Source organism: Aythya fuligula, chromosome 12, assembly GCF_009819795.1.
Source record: "Aythya fuligula isolate bAytFul2 chromosome 12, bAytFul2.pri, whole genome shotgun sequence".
Taxonomy (NCBI): domain Eukaryota; kingdom Metazoa; phylum Chordata; class Aves; order Anseriformes; family Anatidae; genus Aythya; species Aythya fuligula.
The window spans coordinates 8,612,097-8,630,825 of NC_045570.1; the positions used below are offsets into that span (position 1 = coordinate 8,612,097).

Consider the following 18,729-nt stretch of genomic DNA (forward strand, 5'->3'; position numbering starts at 1 on the left):
GTCAGGAGCCCTGCTTTAACTCTGCTGTGCCCTTCCACCATTTTGTGCCTGTGTGTATCAAAAACGTCCCAAAATGCTTGCTTAGTCTCTGACACGTCTGCATCCTGCATGTACTGACTAGCAAGGTCTGAGTGTCCAAGGGCAGTGAGTCCTGAGGGCTGCTGGCCTCCAGCAAGAGAACATCCTGGTGAAGCCTCTAATGAAGCTCTGGGGAAGTAATCGTGCAGTAAGAGGAGCTGGAAGTTCCCCACTTATTTTTTCCTACAAAACAACTTTCTGATTAGACAGGAATTCTTGGTAGGAGAGATGCAGTTCATTCCAGAAAATACTTGGCTTTTCAGCTAACCTGAGAAGCTGAAGACACTACTCCTTGTCTCCGCTGGCATTTTTTTCCCGAAAGGGCAGGTGACTTCCCAAGGAGCAATGTCAAGGATTGAATTACTGCCTTGATTCATGTCCTGGCTGCTGCGAGCTGTTGTGGTGCCACACTGGCCTGTACCACCACAGAAATTGGTCTGTAGAGTCTGTGTAGCTGGGTTTACATCCTGTTAACGTTGTTGCATCCTGGACATGAAGCCTTTGCTCTGAAGCCACTGCTCCATCTGCCTTGAATCAGGGTCTGCAAGGGCTCGACAAACACATCCGTGGCTTTTGTTGATTTTTTTTTTTTTCCACAGCTCTGTTTGTTCACTTCAGTTCTCCTGGGAAGGGTGGTTTTGTTGCTTCCTTAACAACTTCAGTGAGCCCAGTGTTTCCTCTGCCTGCCTGGTAGCAACATGCCACCCAGTGCACGTGTTTCTCTTCCCTCACATCCCCTCCAGCTCCATCCTAGGTCCTAAATTTGTTGCTGCATTTTGTGCTGGTAATGGCTGCTGTCCTCCAGCTCATTACTTCTTGATTATTCCATTTAATGTGGCGTATTTGAGTTTTAGATTTACAATTTAAGTAAGCGGGAGGCACATTAACTCCCAAGAGGCAGCAATCAAATTAGTCCTGGCGCAGCGAGGAGCTCCCTGGGGAGGCTGGACCCGCTGGGCTGTGCCCTGGGTGCTCACATTCACCACCTTGTGTTTCAGAGACACCAGGAAGCCCACGGTCTCGCTCTCTGCAGTCGGTAAGTATGCTGTGTGTGTGTGATGTTGTCATGTTTAATACATAAATTCAGCGTTGTGCACCCCTGCTGTTGTTCCTTTCTTCCTTCGTGCTCTGAGGCTGAACGTGGCGGAGTACAGAAGTGCCACCGCGTGTTTTTGTCCCATGCAGCAGCCTGAGAGGCTTTGGTTCACAGCTCCTTTTGGAGGAGCAGAATGCAGGAGGGATGTGAGTAAGGATGAAGAGGAAGGGTTCCCTGGTGCTGCTGATTTTTAGGAGAGGGTGAATGGTAACAAAAGGAGCTTCTGTGTTCCTTCACCTGCCAGCCAGCAGGCACTTGTGCCTCCTGGATGTGAACAGCTTCCACCCTACTTAACCACCCTGCCACGCTGCTTGTCCCCTGCGTGCTGCTTCTCTGCGATGTCTCCGTGTCCTGTTGTGCTTGGCTGAATCAGCTGAGAACCCCAACTGCGCTCCAGGCAGAGGTGGTGACTGCCGACAGCCCAGCCCGCCCCCCTTGAGGGGCCGGGAGCTTTACCAGGCTGCGTTGTGCTTCCCTGGAGCACCTTCAGCGTGCTGGGAGCTGCAGCGATGACACGAAAACCCTTTCTGTGAGCTGCACCTGCTCTGGAAAGGCGCTTGTCATGGCTGTTGGCAGTGCTGCCTGTATCACCGCCTGCCAGCGCCTGTCAGTCCCGACCGGTTGGTGCTGGAGGAGGGTGAAGTGCAGATGACGAGGAAAACGTGTCCTTTTCCTGGGGTACTGATCCCAGCACTGCAGCAGTCCTCATAGCACGCATCTCGTGTTCTGCTGCTCGGTTCAGCTCCGTAGGCTGCACATCTGCAGCCTTTCCTTGCCTCCCAGCTGGTAAGCCTCTCGACCACAGTGCAACAAAAATCTTGCAGAACTGGAGAGAAGCAGCAAAAACCTTGCAGAATTGGAGAGAAGCAGCAAAAAACATACAGAATTGGAGAGAAGCAGCAAAAACCTTGCAGAATTGGAGAGAAGCAGCAAAAACCTTGCAGAATTGGAGACACAGCGTTGTGTTCTGGTGCCTGGGGTGAGGTTCCACAGGTCAGCTGAGCCAGCCCAATAGCCAGCTCCCCAGAGAGCCTCCTTCCTCCAAGCCTGGTTCTCTTTAGTGCTAGTCCAGACGTTTGTGTACCCCTCAGTGAGTGGATCAGCTCAATCAACACAGCCTGTTTGCAGCTCTTTTCCCCCAGGCTAGCTGTTTGCCAGACTGGGAGGGTGAATCTGCCACTGATGTCTTTGACTTTTGGTGTATTTTGCCAGTTTCTGAGGTGGCCACTTGGTGTGCTTGCCTCCAGCTGGCCAGCCTCGTGGTCCACCTGCACCACGGTCCTCTCCCACACCTCTGTGTTGATAGATGCAGGACACTGTTGTCCTGTGTTGCATCAGAGAGCATGGAGGGTGTTGAGGAAACAAATGAATCTGTCTGTGGGCACTGGGAAGCAGCTTGAATGAAAACAGAAGGGATTTGGGAGAGGGCTGATGAACCTGCAGTTCTTGTATGGAAGAAGTTTGTTCCATCTGAGCTAATGACACGGATATTTTAATCCAGTGCAACCTATGATACAACAGCACGCACCTGGAACATGCTTTGAGATCTTCAAAGCACAAACATTAAGCTGAGGAATCACGATTTACTCACTTTCAGCCAGCCTTCATGCTGGCTTCTGGGATATCTTTCCTCTGAAGGACTTTCTTGTGCTAAGAGCATCCCCAAGGAGAGGTGAGGAGCGTGCTGTGCCACGTGTTAATTGCCTGTTTTGACCTGCCCTGTTTGTGCTGCAGCTGGAGCTTCCCAGGTCAAATGGAACAAGAAGAATGCCAACTGTTTAGCCACAAGCCACGATGGGGATGTCCGAATATGGGACAAAAGGGTGAGTTGAGGCTCTCTTGAGCCACCCGTGCATATTCCCACCGCGCTGATGCAGGTGTCCCTCTAGTCACAGATAAATACCAAGAAAAAAAATACTGCTTTATCCCCAATCTCTTTTGTGGGCTGATTTAGAGAAAACTTAGAGGGAAACCAGAGACACTTGGGAGCCCAGGAGACTGAAAAGAGTGTGTAGATAACCTCCTTCCCCAGAAATTATGCCCATTTTACACTTTGCTGCTGATCTCAGAGTACTTCACCACTTTACTGAGCATAAAAGTGTGGTGCTGGGTTGCACTCGGTCGCTGTGGAGTTTGCCACACCTTTCACAGCACTTTTCCTTCACCTACTTTTGCTGAGCTAGTGCCTTTCCCTGGGAGGAGGGTGTTCTGCCTCTTGCCCTTGTTAAAGTGTCTCTTTTTATGCCAAAGAACTAGACCAAATTTCAGAAGTCCCGTGCTGAGAATGAAAATGTCTCCTTCCAGAAACCCAGCACTGCAGTGGAATACTTAGCAGCTCATCTCTCGAAGATCCACGGCCTGGATTGGCATCCTGACAATGAGTACACACTGGCCACGTCCAGCCAGGACAACTCCGTGCGGGTAAGTGCTGCTGCTGGGGCTCCTGCCTGGGAGGTGTCGGGGTGGTGCAGCACATCCCTGCTGCTGCTTTGGGAAGTGCATCCTCCTGGCAGGATCTGAGTCCTTATTTTTGGGTTTCTGGCAGCCTGTGTGCGTTGAGCCAGGGGCACACTTGTGGAATAGACACAGAAGTCACTGCAGGATGGGTGCACGTATGCTTGCCATGGTTAACATGGCTGCGGTGATTTGGGCAGTACTGAAGCTGAAAAAACTGCCTCTGCCTGTTGCTCGCCAGAAGAGCCTTCCACCCAAAATGCGGTGTTGCCAGCCTCAAGCTGATCGCAGCAGCTTGGTGTGAGATGTGCTCCAGCCCCTGGGGTTCCCAAATTCATGTCAGGTTGGGTTATCAGCGAGCCTGCAAGCACTGCTACACAGAGCCTTTCACTTGGGTGGTAGGGGGGGTAATAGTGTGCTTGGTACATCAGCCAAATAGAATCCCTTCACGTTTAGCTAAGCTCCGAGGTGAATGCAATTGATGTGTATTCTAGCAAAGCCAAAGGTTAGGTTCTTCATTACGAAATGAGCAGTAACAGCAGGGTGGGCCTGCCTCCAGCCTGGGCTGGCACATTGGCTAGGAGCCTGTGGGGTGCCTTGTAACTCCGAAAGCCCAAGCAGGCTGCCTGTCTCCCTGCTCTAATTACTCCAGCTCTGATCACTGTGAGCATGACCCCAAGTCGCTTGTTGTCTAAGAGCTGCTGCCAGATGCTGATAGCTTGATATTCATCCTTTGGGGCCATCTCTGCTGTTAATGGATGGGGTTACTAATGATGCTGTGGGCACCCTGGCATGTTTCTCACTGTTCTATCTGTGAGCCACATGGAAAACTGCAGCTTAAAAGTATGGCCAGCTGACTCGTGCCTTTCCTTGTCTTTCTGTGTTTTTTTTTTTTTGAAGTTCTGGGATTACCGTCAGCCTCGAAAATACCTCAATATCCTTCCCTGCCAGGTTCCCGTCTGGAAGGCAAGATACACGGTGAGTGAGAAACACCCACCAGCCCCACTTGTGCTGTGAGAGCGAATGCATGAAGGCACATTAAATAAAGAGCTGCTGAAGGGCTTCTCAACGCTTCTTCTGGATGTTAGGTTGATTTTAAAATCCCTCGTGGTGCTTAAAGGGCCAAGAAAAGCAATATCTGCAGTGGGGGCACCTGGGAGAAGGAATTGCTGGCAGAGTGAGATCCCCAGTCTTTGGCATCATCCTCCTGGGGATAAAACCCAGGTGTGGGTGGGAGCAAGGAGGCTCAGAAAGCAACTGTTGCTCTCGCTGTCCTGTTTCTCCATTCAAGTCCAGCACTGGCACCTGCAGCACAGAGCAGTGCAGCAGCCTTCTGCCCTCTCTGAGCACTTGCCCTGCTCCCAGGATCTGTAAGTGTGCCACAGTGGGCTCTTACAGCACGTCAGATCCACGAGCTGTTGCCTTACAGACCAAGCAGCCAGTTGTATGAAGCTAAGACTCTTACCATCAGTTATTTTTGTTCTCTTCCCTGGACATCTGGATGTGTCCTGAAGTCAGTGCTGTGCCTTGAGGCTTTGGTCCCCTTTCCCCATCCCCTAGTGGGGCTGTGGGAGTGGGTTACAGTGTGGCCCTGAGCAGCTGCCAGGGCTCGGTCCCTAGGAGGCAGTTATTGCAGTTCTTGGCAAGCTGCAGCAAGGATCCCATGTGAAAAGTCAGTGGTGAAACCCCTGTGGCCTCACAGCTGAGAAGTCAGGGAGAAGCAGAAAGAAATGGCAAATCTTAAGTGGGCTGCAGTGAATACCTCTGAGCTTATTATATCTTTTCCCTTGTAAGATGCTGGCTTTGCACAACAGCCTCTTGCCTTCCAACCTCTCCCGATTTAGGCCTGTTTCTGTTTAGTGCTGAGTTCCCTTAAAGCCAATTTGTTCTTGTTAATGGCAAAAAGAAAGAATTACAGGGCACGCTGACAGCATGGGGGCATAACTCCCCGAGGTTAACCAGGAGGGTGTTTCTCTCTCAAGCCTTTCAGCAACGGGCTGGTGACAGTGATGGTCCCCCAGCTCCGGCGAGAGAACAGTCTGCTGCTCTGGAATGTCTTTGACTTGAACACGCCTGTGCATACTTTCGTGGGGCACGATGACGTGGTGCTGGAGTTTCAGTGGAGGAAACAGAAAGAAGGTGAGTCCAGAACCAGGTGTGTCTCCCCTGCACTGCTACCCGTTGGCTTTCCATGGGTGCAGAGGCTAAACTCCTGGCTGCGATGCTCATGCCATCACCTTTTGGCTCCTGCCTTTCCCTGAAGCAGCTCCTACTTGCCTTCCAGCGCTGCCTGCCATCTCCCCCAGGTCACAGCTGTTTTGTACTGATTTTATGGCAGCAGCCACAGAAGTATTTCCCCGTTGTTTCCATGCTAACGAAGCAAACCCACTGAATGCCGAGTGGGTCAGCGGTGACTCTTAATTGCTTCCTCTCCCCTGCGAGTCTGGTTTAAATGGATCTTTCAGAATAAGTTGTACCAACAATTAGGTGGGTGTACAGTGCAGGGACCCTCCCCCTGCTCAGAGCTGCAGGCACCCAGTTAACCCCTCACATCGCTGCCCAGATCACAGCCTCCAGTGTATCCCAGCCCCAGAACTGGCGCGCCCAGCACCTGCCTTATCTGTGGTGTGCTGGCAATGGCAGGGGAAGGAGAGCGTGGGATGGGAGGCTGCTGTCAGAGTTAAATCCTGACTAAATTTTCCAGTGTAGGCAGCTAAATATAGGAAATTCCGTGTTAGAGGTTGGATAATGACACAGAGCACAGCTTTGTTTCCAGAAACCTCAGCTGCCATCGACAGAACGAGCACGCCTGGCTTTGGTGCTGCTTTGCAGCGCTGTGTAAAAGCACACACGTGATGGGAGAGTCCAGATCAGCAAGGATGCTGGCTCAAAGTTGAGCTGGGAGTTGGTTTCTTCTCTGCACAGTGGGTGAATGGGACTCCTGTGCTAGTTCTCCAGGATGTTCAGTGCTGTAATCTCCTGCCCTTGGAGCCTGTGCTCCAACAAGGTGCAGCCTAAGACAGCTTGTCTGAACAATTGAGCAGACCTGAACTATAATTGTGCTCTTAGCCGAGTTCCTAGATATATATCCAAGGCTTGAAGTCATCCTTATCTCAAGCAACATTAATCAATCACGCAAGCATTCCTAGGCTGCATCAGTGCAGGCAACCAAGATAGCTCGGCTCTCCTTCCACAAAATCTTTTGTGCTGAATTTAGACAGCCCCCGTGCCTCAGTAGAGGGGCGTAGGAAGCAGCTGTGCAGTAGCAAATTCTTAAACACGGCAGCTGTTTGACAAGGGAAACCTAAACTGTATCACAAGGCCTAAACGTGGACATAAATAAGTCTGGATACCTTTATCTGCTGATAGATAGTATGTGGCTAGATGTATTTTGTTACAACTTGAACTTCTCTTGGCATTATCTGCGTCTTTCAGAAGGAAAGGGAGGAAGGATAGAACCAGCTGCTGTAGCTTAGAAATGCTGCAAAAACATCTGCATCGAGATATTTTAGTTCATCACCTGTTTCAACTTTGCAGTTCTCATAAAAATAAATCCATTTCTCTACTGCGTTATTTCTTCTGGTTAAATAAGCGTCGTAGTTGATCCTGTTCATTCTTAGTTTGCAAACTGGTATCACGTTCGTTCTATCCTGTCTGTAAATTATGCCCCATTTCGAGGTGTGGTAACTGGTGCAGGAGTGATAAAGGCTGATGAGCCTGGGTCAGTTCAAGGCAGGATAGGACTCGTGAGCTCTGCCTTTGTTTAGTGCCTTATCCACCCTGCTGGCTTGCTTGTGTCTGTTTACACTAACAGCAGTGCTGCGATGGGCCCTGCTTTCAGCTGGGTCTATAAATTTCTGTCCTTCTTAGGTTCGAAAGACTACCAGCTGGTTACGTGGTCCCGCGATCAGACCCTGCGGATGTGGCGGATTGACTCGCAGCTGCAGCGGGTACGTAAGCACTTGCACTCTTAAACTGGAGGCAGTTTTCCTACAGGCTGTATTCACCTCCCCTTCCTTGCACTCCCAGTCACTCCTCTGGTGTCCTAGAGTTGCAGATGCAGAGCAGCCAGCTGCCACTTTACTTCCCCACTTTAACTCCAGCCCAGGTGTGGCCAGAAACATCCCCAGGGAGACCTGTGCTGAGGCCTCTGTGTGTGCCAAGGCACTTTATCATCTAACAGTAACCATACGAGGCATTTGGGGAAGGAGGAGATCAGTTACTACCTGTGTTGCCTCCACGGCTGCCAGACGAGGCTCTTTTTTGGCATTCGAGGTACCAGGTAAATGTAGGGATCATGCCCTCTGCTTCCTCTCGTGTTTCCACTGCCTCTTAGCCTGGTGCAGGCAGCGTGTGTCCTGTTGTTCTGCTGCCTGGCAGCAGTTGCAGAGTGCTGATGCAATCACTAGGACAGCTCTGCTGCGTCAGACCAGAGGTTCACATGGCCACGATGGCCCATGTTGCTCCCTCTGGCTCATCTTCAGCTGGGGATGTCTTGGAAGAGGATAAGAACGAGGCAAGTATGGAGTGACATTTCTCACATGCTCTCCCAGGCTCCCGTAGTTTACAGCTTAAGAGGCTTACCAAGCCTGGCCATCTTTGTATCTAATGGAGCTCGATGGACTCCACTTCCCTTGATTTGTTCTGTCTTTTCTTGGACCTGTGTACATTTCTGTCATCCTAAACATCCCGTGATGAGGAGTTCCATGGCTTTTCTGCATGTTGTGTGGAAAAACAGCACCTTTGCTACCTGCTAGTTTTGTTTGAAACGTACTAGCTCTTGTATTAAAGAAATGAGCAGCCAATCCTACACCATCTTGTCTGTGCTACTGATGATTCTGTAAACCTCCATCATATCCCTCCTCAGCTGCCTCCTTTGTCAAGTCAAAAGGTCTTGATTTCTGTCATCCCCCGTACAAGAATTTTGATCATCCTTTTGTCTTTCACAACCCTTTTTCAGTTCTACTATATCCTTTTTGGGATGGGAATCAGAACTTGTTCTTAGCAAAGAATTCTCAATACTCAGATTGTTTTTAAATTGCTAGGCATAATTCCATGAAAACATCAGCTTAGTCTGGCCTCTGTTTTGTTCCCTCAGCTTGAATTTGCCATTTTTTGCCTGTATGCATTGCTTTATATTTATCTGAACTGAAATTCATCTTCCATTTTAATGCAGTTCCTCCTGTAAGGTCCTTCTGTGACTGTTGGCAGTCACTTATGTTACCCTGCATAACTTGGTGGCATCAGCAAACGTGGTCATGTCGCTATTCACCTCCTATTCTAGGTCTTTAATGAATATGTTGAGAAGCATGTGTCCCAGCACAGATCCTGCAGGAGTCCTGCAGGTCTGTAACAAACCTTTTCTGTGAAAAGTCACCCTTTACTCCTACCTGATATATTTGTGAATATTTTACTTCTGTCCTGTCTTTGAAGCAATTGTTTGTCTCTTCCCTCGTTGACCCCTGCTCCCCTCTTGTTCTCAGTCTTTATCAAACTACACACATGATGACATGTTGCTGGTGACCAATGCTGTAATTTGCTATATCATAACCTTATCCTTTCTTCTCTCTGTTCTTCTTCTCTTCATCTTCCCTTCTTTTCTTGTGCTGAACTTTAAAATACAAGTTTTCATGGTCTCTTTTTGGTACAGGACTTGGATCACTGGAGCCTGTGGTATTTACCTGGGCCTCCAAATCCTACTGGAGTGTAAATATCAAAAGCAGGAAGCATGCTACTGTCATATCTGATCTAAAGAATTAAATTACTTTTGACACACACATTAATTTAAGGACTTAAAGGCATTCACCTGTAGTTTAAAGTAAAATCTCTGTTACTTAGACTGGCCACGTCAGTTCAGTGGCTTTTGTAAGGGAGCAGGAGGTTTGGCCAGGCTGTCTGAGGTGACAAAGGGGAGGATGCTGGAAAGGGGAAAATAACACGTCTTGTGACAGTAACAATGCCAAGGTCTTAAAGCCATGACTGTTGAGTGGACAAACCTAGCTTGGAAATCCAGAAATGAGTGGTTTAGTGGTGTTTCTTTCCATGGTTTGGTTTCCATTGTGCAGCATGTAGCTCTGCTTGTTCTTTTCAGTTGTGTGCTAACGATATCCTGGATGGCGTTGATGACCTCGTTGATGGGATTTCTCTTCTGTCGGAGCCAGACAAGACCCTTCATCCCCAGGACTCTGAGCCCCAGCATAACTCTGGGCACGGGGATGAGGAAGGTGAGGCAAGTGATGGGTTGTGGAACTCTAAACATGAGCTCAATTTGCATTGGGATGCATCATGGCATAAGAAAGTAACACCATAGGCAAAGCAAAAACTGATCCTGTTTCAAAGATCAGTGGATTCCCAGTTTGTGAGGCAGAAAGCCACAAGGGGTTTCTCAGGCTTGTCCTTCCAAATTTTTCTCCTCTAACACAATGATGTCATTCTAGCTGTAAAACAGGTCTCTTCCTTGTCACTACTAGCATTTAATTGCATTGTCCTTAGGTCTTAGCTGTGACATCCTGACAAGAATAAGGTAATCAGAAAGTCAGGTCAGCTTCTTGAGAATGTGTTTTGTTTTAAGCTGAGAGATGAGCCCCACAGAAAAGGGAAGGTGCTCTGACACAAACTGCTTACCTCGTATCGAAACCCTTCTGCTAGAGTCGCTGTGTGAACTGGTCTGAGGACGTGGACGTGTTGCAGATGTCTTCTCCCAACCACCGAAGTAGTGTGGAGAGAGCTGCTGTGTCTTTTTGCACGTGTTGAGGAGAGGTGGCTTAAGGCTGGCAGAGCGGAGGGACAGGGCTGTGAGCACCAGAAAGGTGGATGGGAACGGGCTTAACAGCAAGTATTGATTTGGTTTTATGGAAGAGAAGGCAAACAAAGGCAGGAATGTAAAGGAGGGTTTGTGTGGTTTAGGATCTGGCTGGGTTAAACATTCATGGGTGGTAGTGTTTGAAGAGGTTAGAATAGAACAGAAGGGGTTGCATCAGCTGAGACCCAAGGTGATGATGTGCACGAGAAAAAGCCCTCTAAAGAGCTTTCTACATCTAATATTGAGGATAAGAATTGGGTTCTCCCATGGCTTTGTGTCAGCTTGGGTTTTAATTCCGTTCTCTTGTTCTGTATTGTGGCAGAGTGCTACAACGGATCCCCATGTGGCAAGTTTACAGAAAAGCAATTTGTTTCTCCTTTTTGCTTGCCAACAGATTTGAGAGAAGGTGAGGAAATGGTCTAATGACTGTCCTCTGAATAAAGGAGGTGGTCTGGGTCCCTTTGGGGAGGCAGCTCTAAATGATAGACCTAACTGGAAGTTTCCTGCCCAGTGAAGTTCCTCTGTAAACTCTCCTGTGTGGCAGCAGAACAAGTTTTGAAAAGTAGCCAGCACCTCTACCTACGTGAGAGTTTTATAATATGATGGCAAGTACCCTGGCTACCTGTGCTCACCGCGAGCAGTACTGCATGGGGAAGCACAGCTTCTAGCAGGGAGCATTGAGAAGGGTTCTTGTTTTTGTCTGCCTGACATCTTTTTTCCAAAGGAGAGTGCCTTTCACTGTCCTTGACAACATCACATTCATATGTCCTACATGGTTTCTTTGTGAATCTGGTTTTGGTTCAGGCTGGTAAGGTTTCCTTTGCGGCCAAAGAGAATAAAAATGACTTTCTGTAGCAGGGCAGATTTTGCTGCAAATAGCATGACTTCAGGATCAATGCGCAAGCAAGTCCCTAGGTAGGAATTTCAGTTCTTTCTAGCCTAAAAGCTATTGTGGACTGTTGATTTCAGCAGCAGAGTCTCCGTGTTACATTAGTAAAGCACTTTGGGGGATCTTTGAAGAGAACAGGGCTCTGCAGATAAATCAGAAAGCCCCCCAGCTGTGTCGTCAGTATACAACTGTCCTCACTGGCTGTTGCCTATAAAAGATCTTTAGGAATCTAGACAAATATGTGGGTTTCTGGGGATTAGAAGCTATTTGGAAGGGAATGGGGATAGAAGACAAAGAGAAGGCAGTGCCCATTTTAGGAACCTCATAGGTGGCTTTTCAGTAAGCTATGTGGCGTCTTGAGTTAGAAATAATTATCTTCCCTCAGAGCCACTGATCTTCCTTTAATCCCTTTTCCAGCTCCCTATTGTGAAGTATATCTAAGCACTAATAAAATCACAAATAGGAATGAGTAGCTAAGCGTCCTACCTACCCAAATTCAGCAAACAACCGGGCAGCAATAAAGCCAGATATATTTGTCCCAGCAGCAAAGTCAGTGACTTTCAGGCAAAACCTGGTAAAGGAGAGCTTTCTGCATTTCTTGTCTTTTTTTTTTTTTTTTTTCTCCCTAAGAGTAGTCTGTGCAACATCAAGGGTGAGAATGACAGCTGAGTAAGTGGGACTTGCCTTGTGGCCTTGGGAACCACCATCAAAAGATATATTTGGCCTTCTTAGGAAAGGTTGCCACACGAAACCCCCTCCAGCAGGAGCTGCCCCTGTCCTAATGAGGTATGTCGCAAGGGTCAAGGCAAGAGCCAGGCACAACAACAGGCAGAGCCCAGTTCTTCCGAAACACAGTCCACTTGGCTATTTTAACCCTAATTTCTCATGTCCTGCAGTGCTTGCCTGGCTCTTTAAATCAGTCCTGTGTTTGAGGGGTTATTGTCCTCCTGAAAAAAACACTGTCAGTGGAACTGGACGGTTAGATCCAGCATTTAAATGAGTCTTGAAGAATTACTCACTAGAGTGCTTTGCAACATTAAAAGCACACTGCTGCATCAAATGAATTAAACCTCTCCTAGGGCCAGAAATACCCTCGCCTCTCTCCCAAAGCCTTATTCATCAGATTGCTTTGGACACATTCCCTGAAAGCCATGAGCGGTGGGGTGTGAATCCCAAAGACCAGAGCTCCTCCTGGAGACTGCTTTGGCAGCTGGACCAAGAGGCTCCACTTCAGCTGTTTGTGACCCTGGCAGTATGGTGTGGGGAGGAAAAGGTGTCTCAGATGAGTAGAGACCAGACCATTTAGGGCTGTACAAAATGCAGGTGGCTTCTGTAACTTTCCTTGGAAACCAGCGTGCAGACAGGTTTGGTGTTTTTTAAGAGCAAGTCTCTGAAGCCTGCCTCTAAACAGCAGCCGAGACCCTCCAGCTCGCAGGTCTCTGCCAGGTAAAACTCATACTTCAAGGAGCAGAGAGAAGCCTGCTCTCTTGGCTGCCTCCCGGCATCGCGTGCCAAAGGTCTCCTGTAACTTGTCTCAGTCTGTTCTGCATCTCTCCTGTCAGCTTTAAAAGAAGACTTCCTGAATGACCTCCTGGTGGGGAAGAAGACAGACCAGCTGGGGCTGCCTCAAACGCTGCAGCAGGAGTTTTCGCTGATCAACGTGCAGATCCGAAATGTCAACGTGGAGGTAGGGAGTTTCCTTCTGCTGACTGGCTAGGAGGGAATGTGGGCAAGCTGGCTCATCAGAGCCTATCGAGGGGAACCCTTCTGCTGCAGTGACTGCTGCCTGTAAACAAGGTTTATTTTGAGCTGTCGAGATCTTTTTTGGCCGGGGGTAGCAGAAAAGAGGATAATCCCAAACACTGGGAGTGAGGGAGGCATTTCAGCTCAGCAAGTACCCTGGCACTGATCCCAAGAAGGCTGGACTGTGTTTTCCTCCCTGCCAAGACTGCAAAGTGACTTCTTCCAGTACATGGAGCTGATCTCATTTCAGCTGTTTCTGAACTTAGTCTGCTCAGCCCTCGCTCTGTCCCTCAGAGTACTGGGATGGGAGGCTTGAGGCACTGCCTGCCCTCTTTGCCCACCCCTGTGGTTTCACATCCTTCTGCATCTTTCTGAGACAGTGGGATGTGACCCTGGATGGTGCCTGTTACTGGGCCTGGAGCCCTCCACAGCCAGGTGAAGTGGAGCAGCCTGGGCTGGCTGCCGTCTGCAGGAGCTGCAGGGCTCGCGGTGACGGCTGCTCCCCTCTGCCTGGGGTTTTTGCTGTCACTGTGTTTGCTGCCCTTGAGAACAGCATGACTTCATCTTACGTGCAGAGGAATCAGCCCCTCAGTGTGGATTTAAGGCACTGTGAGTTTAGAGGTCCTTGGAGATGTAACTACAGAGCGATTGCTTTCCCTCGCGCAGATGGATGCGGTGAATCGGAGCTGCACGGTGTCAGTGCACTGCGGCAACCACCGAGTCAGGATGCTGGTGATGTTCCCTGTCCAATACCCCAATAACGCCGCGCCGTCCTTCCAGTTCATCAACCCGACCTCGATCACTGCCTCCATGAAGGCCAAGCTGCTGAAGGTGTGTGTGGAGCGTACACGGTCTGTACAAATACACACGTGCTCGACACCTGCTGTCTAGATTCCTGACACAGTAAGACATCAGACCTTGATGAAGATATACCACAGACCACTGCTAGAACTAATATTTTGAAGCCCCTAGGGTGACGTATTTGTTGGCTTTGCAGCCCAGTATTTGCCTTCCTTCACTAATGCACTTTGAATGTGTTTTTCCCTGCTATTCTACATTCATGTAGAATACCATTCCTATCATCCTTCTTCTCATGCAGTTTCCCCCAATCCCTTAATAGACCAAATGACCATATAAGCATCCAGCTACAGAAAGTATGGTGTTTCTGAGCTGGCATGTTGCTTCATGCTCGCCTCCACAAACTGTTTTAAAAACTAGAGAACTTTTTACACCAACCCCACAAATTCCAGACCAGGTGTTTGATCATCTGGTATAGAAAGTCCTACTGCTGCTGAAAGCCCTTTCCAGCAACAAGAGCTGCTCTCTCTTGCCTTCTATAAACACAATAGGAGCAACAACCTTGATTTACCCTAGGACCACAAAGAAAGGGTGAGGTTGTAGGCTGTTTCCTAAATTAAAACAGATACATGGTAGAGATGTAGGGGTAGAGACATACAGTGCTGTTTTCTTTGGGCTTATAGTCACTGAATTTTGTTATGTTCCCCTCAGAGCTTGAGGGGAGAATATTTTGTGTCCTCCTTGGTGAGAGGAAATGTTTTTCTCTTTTTTACTGTGCTGACCATGTGGAATGGTCAGCATCTGAATGGAAAGGGATGATGAGAAACTGCTCTTCAAGGGGAGGAAGCAAAACCAGAGATTTCTAAGTGTTTGAGCACCTCAGTCTTTAATGCTTTGATCCCCCTGAGTCTGACAGTGCTGTGTGCTAGGGTTGCACTGGCTACCTTGATAGCAAATTCAGCCTCAGGCTTAGGTCCAAGCCTGCATATCAGGTAAATGGATCGATTCGGATTCTTCTTGAAAGAGATGGATCCAGTTTGCCACAAACTGGTATGGAATGTATGGGCTACAGTAATACAGAAGCCCGAATGCTGGATCAGAACCCAGGTGACCCTTCAGAGCTCTGATGAAAGCTGAAGGCAAGCACCACATCAGTGCAACCCACTCCTGTGTGGCTCCAGTAGGTGTTCTGGGATGCCTCTGGCCCTTCAGTCTCTGCAGCCTGGTAACTTTGCTGCTCTGCAGACAAAAAAAGGATGTGGGAAGGTGTGGAAGTAACCATGATTCAAGCTGCATCTTGTTTGTATTCCAGATATTGAAAGACACTTCTCTGCAGAAAGTGAAGCGGAACCAGAGCTGCCTGGAGCCCTGCCTGCGTCAGCTGGTCTCCTGGCTGGAGTCTGTTGTGGTATGGAGAATTACATGGGCTTTCTGCCCTAGTTTGTTGTCTTCTCCCACATCCCACGCTTCTGACTCTGCAGTGAGAGTCCGGCCTCATTAGATGTGTAAATAGACCCCTGTGACTGGCTGCTACATCTGTGTTAGCACTAGTGGTTAATGTTGAAGAAAACTGAGTGGGTGATTAGATGCATTATTTCTGAAAATCAGGCCCTGAAGGTTTGTTGCTTTGGGGAGCTCTGCATGCTCACTAATATTCAGGTCAGCAGGAATTATGGGGAGTTGGAGCATCACAGCAGCTCCAGAAGCCAAGCAGTGCATGGTAGGTTCCCAGCTCTGAGTAGATCCTTGACTGCCAGGGCATGGTTGTCAACTGTGAAAGAAAATAAGTTTTCAGGGAGGCGATGGATTCATTCTTGTCTGAAAGGCAGTGGCAGATGTCTTTACCTCCTCAGTTCCAGCCAGAGATCCTGCCAGTCCTATTCTAAGGTCTTTAAAGCTGTGAAAGTCTGTTGTTTTTTCTTTCTTTTTTTTTTTTTTTTTTTCTGAAGCTTCGTGCTAAGGTTTTGTAGGGATGATACTGCGGGGAAACACAAGTCCCACTCTGCCCTTAGCTGAGAGATCTGTGATACCTACTCAGCATCCCAGTGTCAGGTGTTAGGTCTGTGTGTGGGTGCAGTGTGCCAGAGTGGGTGTTTTCAGCATTCAGGAAAAGATTAGAGAGGTTCCTCAGTTTTCTTTTTGAAGAGGCTTTGTTTATTCATCACAAATAAGGAGTGTTTTTTTGGTTTTTTTTTGTAACATGGAAAGCTGAATTCTGTTTAGTTTCAGCAGTACTGTTGTGAGTGGGAACTTCTCACCACTTGTATGGAAATTAGATGATTTGAGCCAGATGCTGCTGCCTTTACAGCTGTGGTCTAAAGAAATTCTTTAGCTTATCCAGATAAATGCAGATTTCTGCTAAAATTCCTCTGGACAGGCTTGAGGTCTCCCAGTTGCTCATACCTGGCTCACACCACCTGTTTTCCTCATTTAAGGTGCCCAGCCTGTTTTTGACACCCCCACAGTTGTGTGGGTTGTAGAAGTATTCCTCTTCAAGGAGACTTTGTCTCGCTTGCATCATGGAGGTGTTGGGTTTAGCTCAGCTCCCTGTTTTGTTCTTGGGAGCCATATCTGGAGTCTGAAGGTCAGATTTTCTATATAGTTTTCCCATGAGACCAGTTTTTCGCCCTAGCTGAGCTCTGAATTTCAGCACAGCTGTGGTGGGAGAGATCAGAGTGCAGAGCAGCACTTTGCTCACAGGTACACATGCCTGCAAGTGCCTTTGCAGCCGGAGCAGTAGCCATGCTCTGTGCTTGATCTGCTTCAGTTCAAAGGGGAGGCACCTGCCCCGAGGCTGCTTGGCACTAGGATACCCAGTGGTTTAGTGGTTTCCTTCCTGTGGCATCAGGAGTGTGATCTTGGGTACCTCCTGTTTCAGAACCAAGAGGACAGCACGTCCAGCAATCCCTACGCTTTGTCGAACTCCGTGACGCCCCCGTTGCCCACGTTCGCCCGGGTCTCCAACGCCTACGGCTCCTACCAGGACTCCAACATCCCATTTCCACGGACCTCGGGAGCCCGGTTCTGTGGTGCAGGTCAGCCCTGTTGCTGATACATTACAACAGATCTCAGGGGAACGGTCCCTTTAGTGTCTAGGGGAACACTCAGGCCTCTGAACAAGATGAGGTTTTAGTTGCTGCCATGCAACAAGCAAGAAACCCTACTAAAGTAGCAATATTGTGATAAATTTATAGGTAATGAGCCTAGTTAGCAACTGCATACATGGTGTTGCATGTAGAATTTTAGGATCTGGAAACCCAGGACTGAATTAAGAGGTGGCCCTTGGCCTGAGGCCTGCCAGAGGTACTGACACACCTCTTTTACAGAAGACTGGGAGTAGCTTTTTTCCTTGCCCATTTCCCTCCTACCAGCATCAAACTGCTGGACATACTCTCAGGCTCTCAGGCCTTCACAAAATTCCTGCGATTTTGGACTCAATTTACCCCCTTGCTGAATAGGTATTGTTGTTATTAACTACTCTTTTATCATTCTGCACCCTCTCCCTTGTCCCAAATAGCTTTTCCAAGATAACTGGGAAACTTCCCCTAAATGAGTGATGGGGTACAGTTGTGTCCAGGCTTCCAGGAGAGTGTATATGTTGCAAAGACCCTTAAAAAAAACAGGTTAAGGTCTGAGAAGAGGTGTTAAGTTTCACTGTGGTGTTTCAGATGCAGGCATGGCTCTTCTGTACCTAACAATTTGAGCATGTTTTGAAAGCTGCTTTTCCTATAGGCCTCACCAAATTCCCAGCAGAAGTAAAACAGTAATACTGCTTTGAATAGGCTCAGTGAAACCTGCTAAGTCCTGAAACTCTTGTAGTGGAGTGGGTGGCTGAGGACACTTGAGATGCCAACAAATGGGGTAAAGCCTGTGAGAGTGCCTGGAGTTGGCCTCAGATGGCTCAGGTTATCCTTTTGAAGTGAAGAGTCATAGCAACTCTCAGGGTTCCTCTGTATAGCTGTGTATCGCTGCACTTGCCTCTGTAGTATCACTGACAAATTCTGGTGAAGAGTTAAAACACAGAAGTACGTGTGTTTGCTCCTTTTCTTCTACCATCTCGTCTCTAACACGTGGTGTTGGTGCTTATAAAGCAGTCAGCTCAACAAAACATGCTCTTTAATGGGTTTGGAAGAAGTGGATTTGGGTTGAGAAACACTCAGAGAAATGGATGAGCCCCCTGCTCCTTGACACCACCCCAGGCAGTCTGCTCCTTGTCACGGGATCTTTATGCTGTGTCCTGTCTCTGCAGGGTACCTGGTGTATTTCACGAGGCCCATGACCATGCACCGTGCCGTGTCCCCAACAGAACCCACACCCAGGTGAGTACCTGGTGTTGTAGCTGAGGTCTGCCTGATCTTTGAACTGCCAGCCCTCAGAAAGAGTGAAACAGCTTGGGTTAGCGGTGTCATTCTGAGCCTCCAGAGCACCGTGGTGGATGTAAGCTCCTGCTGAAAGCGTTCCCTTGTTTCTAGGTCCCTGTCAGCTTTATCAGCGTACCACAGCGGCCTCATTACCCCAATGAAGATCCGCACAGAGACCCCGGGCAATCTGCGTTTGTACAGCGGGAGCCCTACTCGCAGCGAGAAGGAGCAGGTCTCCATTAGCTCCTTCTACTACAAAGAGAGGGTAAGTACCGGGCCAGAAAGCCTCTCCTAGCACTTCAGCTGTTATGACTTGTGTTCTCTTTGTACGGCTGAGAGCATTGCTGGTAACAGAAGTTTCATATTCCTCTCAAGAAGGCATCCTTTTATAGGCAGCTCTCTAAAAAAGTCACGTGGCTTTATCTCCTGTTAGTAACCTCTTTGCCGATCCAGCCTTTGACTTGCTTATTTTGATATCTCTCTAGACTGACCATCACAGCTTCCTTCA

At 48.5% G+C, this 18,729-nt stretch overlaps 1 protein-coding gene across 2 annotated transcripts in view; it reads left to right on the top strand.

The window, feature by feature from the left end:
- Window positions 1–18,729, top strand: part of WDR59 (WD repeat domain 59) — a 46,527-nt gene that overhangs the window by 10,353 nt on the left and 17,445 nt on the right. For both annotated transcript variants that reach the window (XM_032195887.1, XM_032195886.1), the window contains exons 6-18: window positions 1,077–1,114; window positions 2,909–2,997; window positions 3,479–3,595; window positions 4,529–4,606; window positions 5,611–5,767; window positions 7,499–7,578; window positions 9,720–9,852; window positions 12,882–13,006; window positions 13,729–13,893; window positions 15,173–15,268; window positions 16,739–16,895; window positions 18,110–18,179; window positions 18,333–18,486. In XM_032195887.1, coding sequence (XP_032051778.1) covers window positions 1,077–1,114; window positions 2,909–2,997; window positions 3,479–3,595; window positions 4,529–4,606; window positions 5,611–5,767; window positions 7,499–7,578; window positions 9,720–9,852; window positions 12,882–13,006; window positions 13,729–13,893; window positions 15,173–15,268; window positions 16,739–16,895; window positions 18,110–18,179; window positions 18,333–18,486 — 1,459 coding nt within the window. The remainder of the gene's footprint in view (window positions 1–1,076; window positions 1,115–2,908; window positions 2,998–3,478; window positions 3,596–4,528; window positions 4,607–5,610; window positions 5,768–7,498; window positions 7,579–9,719; window positions 9,853–12,881; window positions 13,007–13,728; window positions 13,894–15,172; window positions 15,269–16,738; window positions 16,896–18,109; window positions 18,180–18,332; window positions 18,487–18,729) is intronic.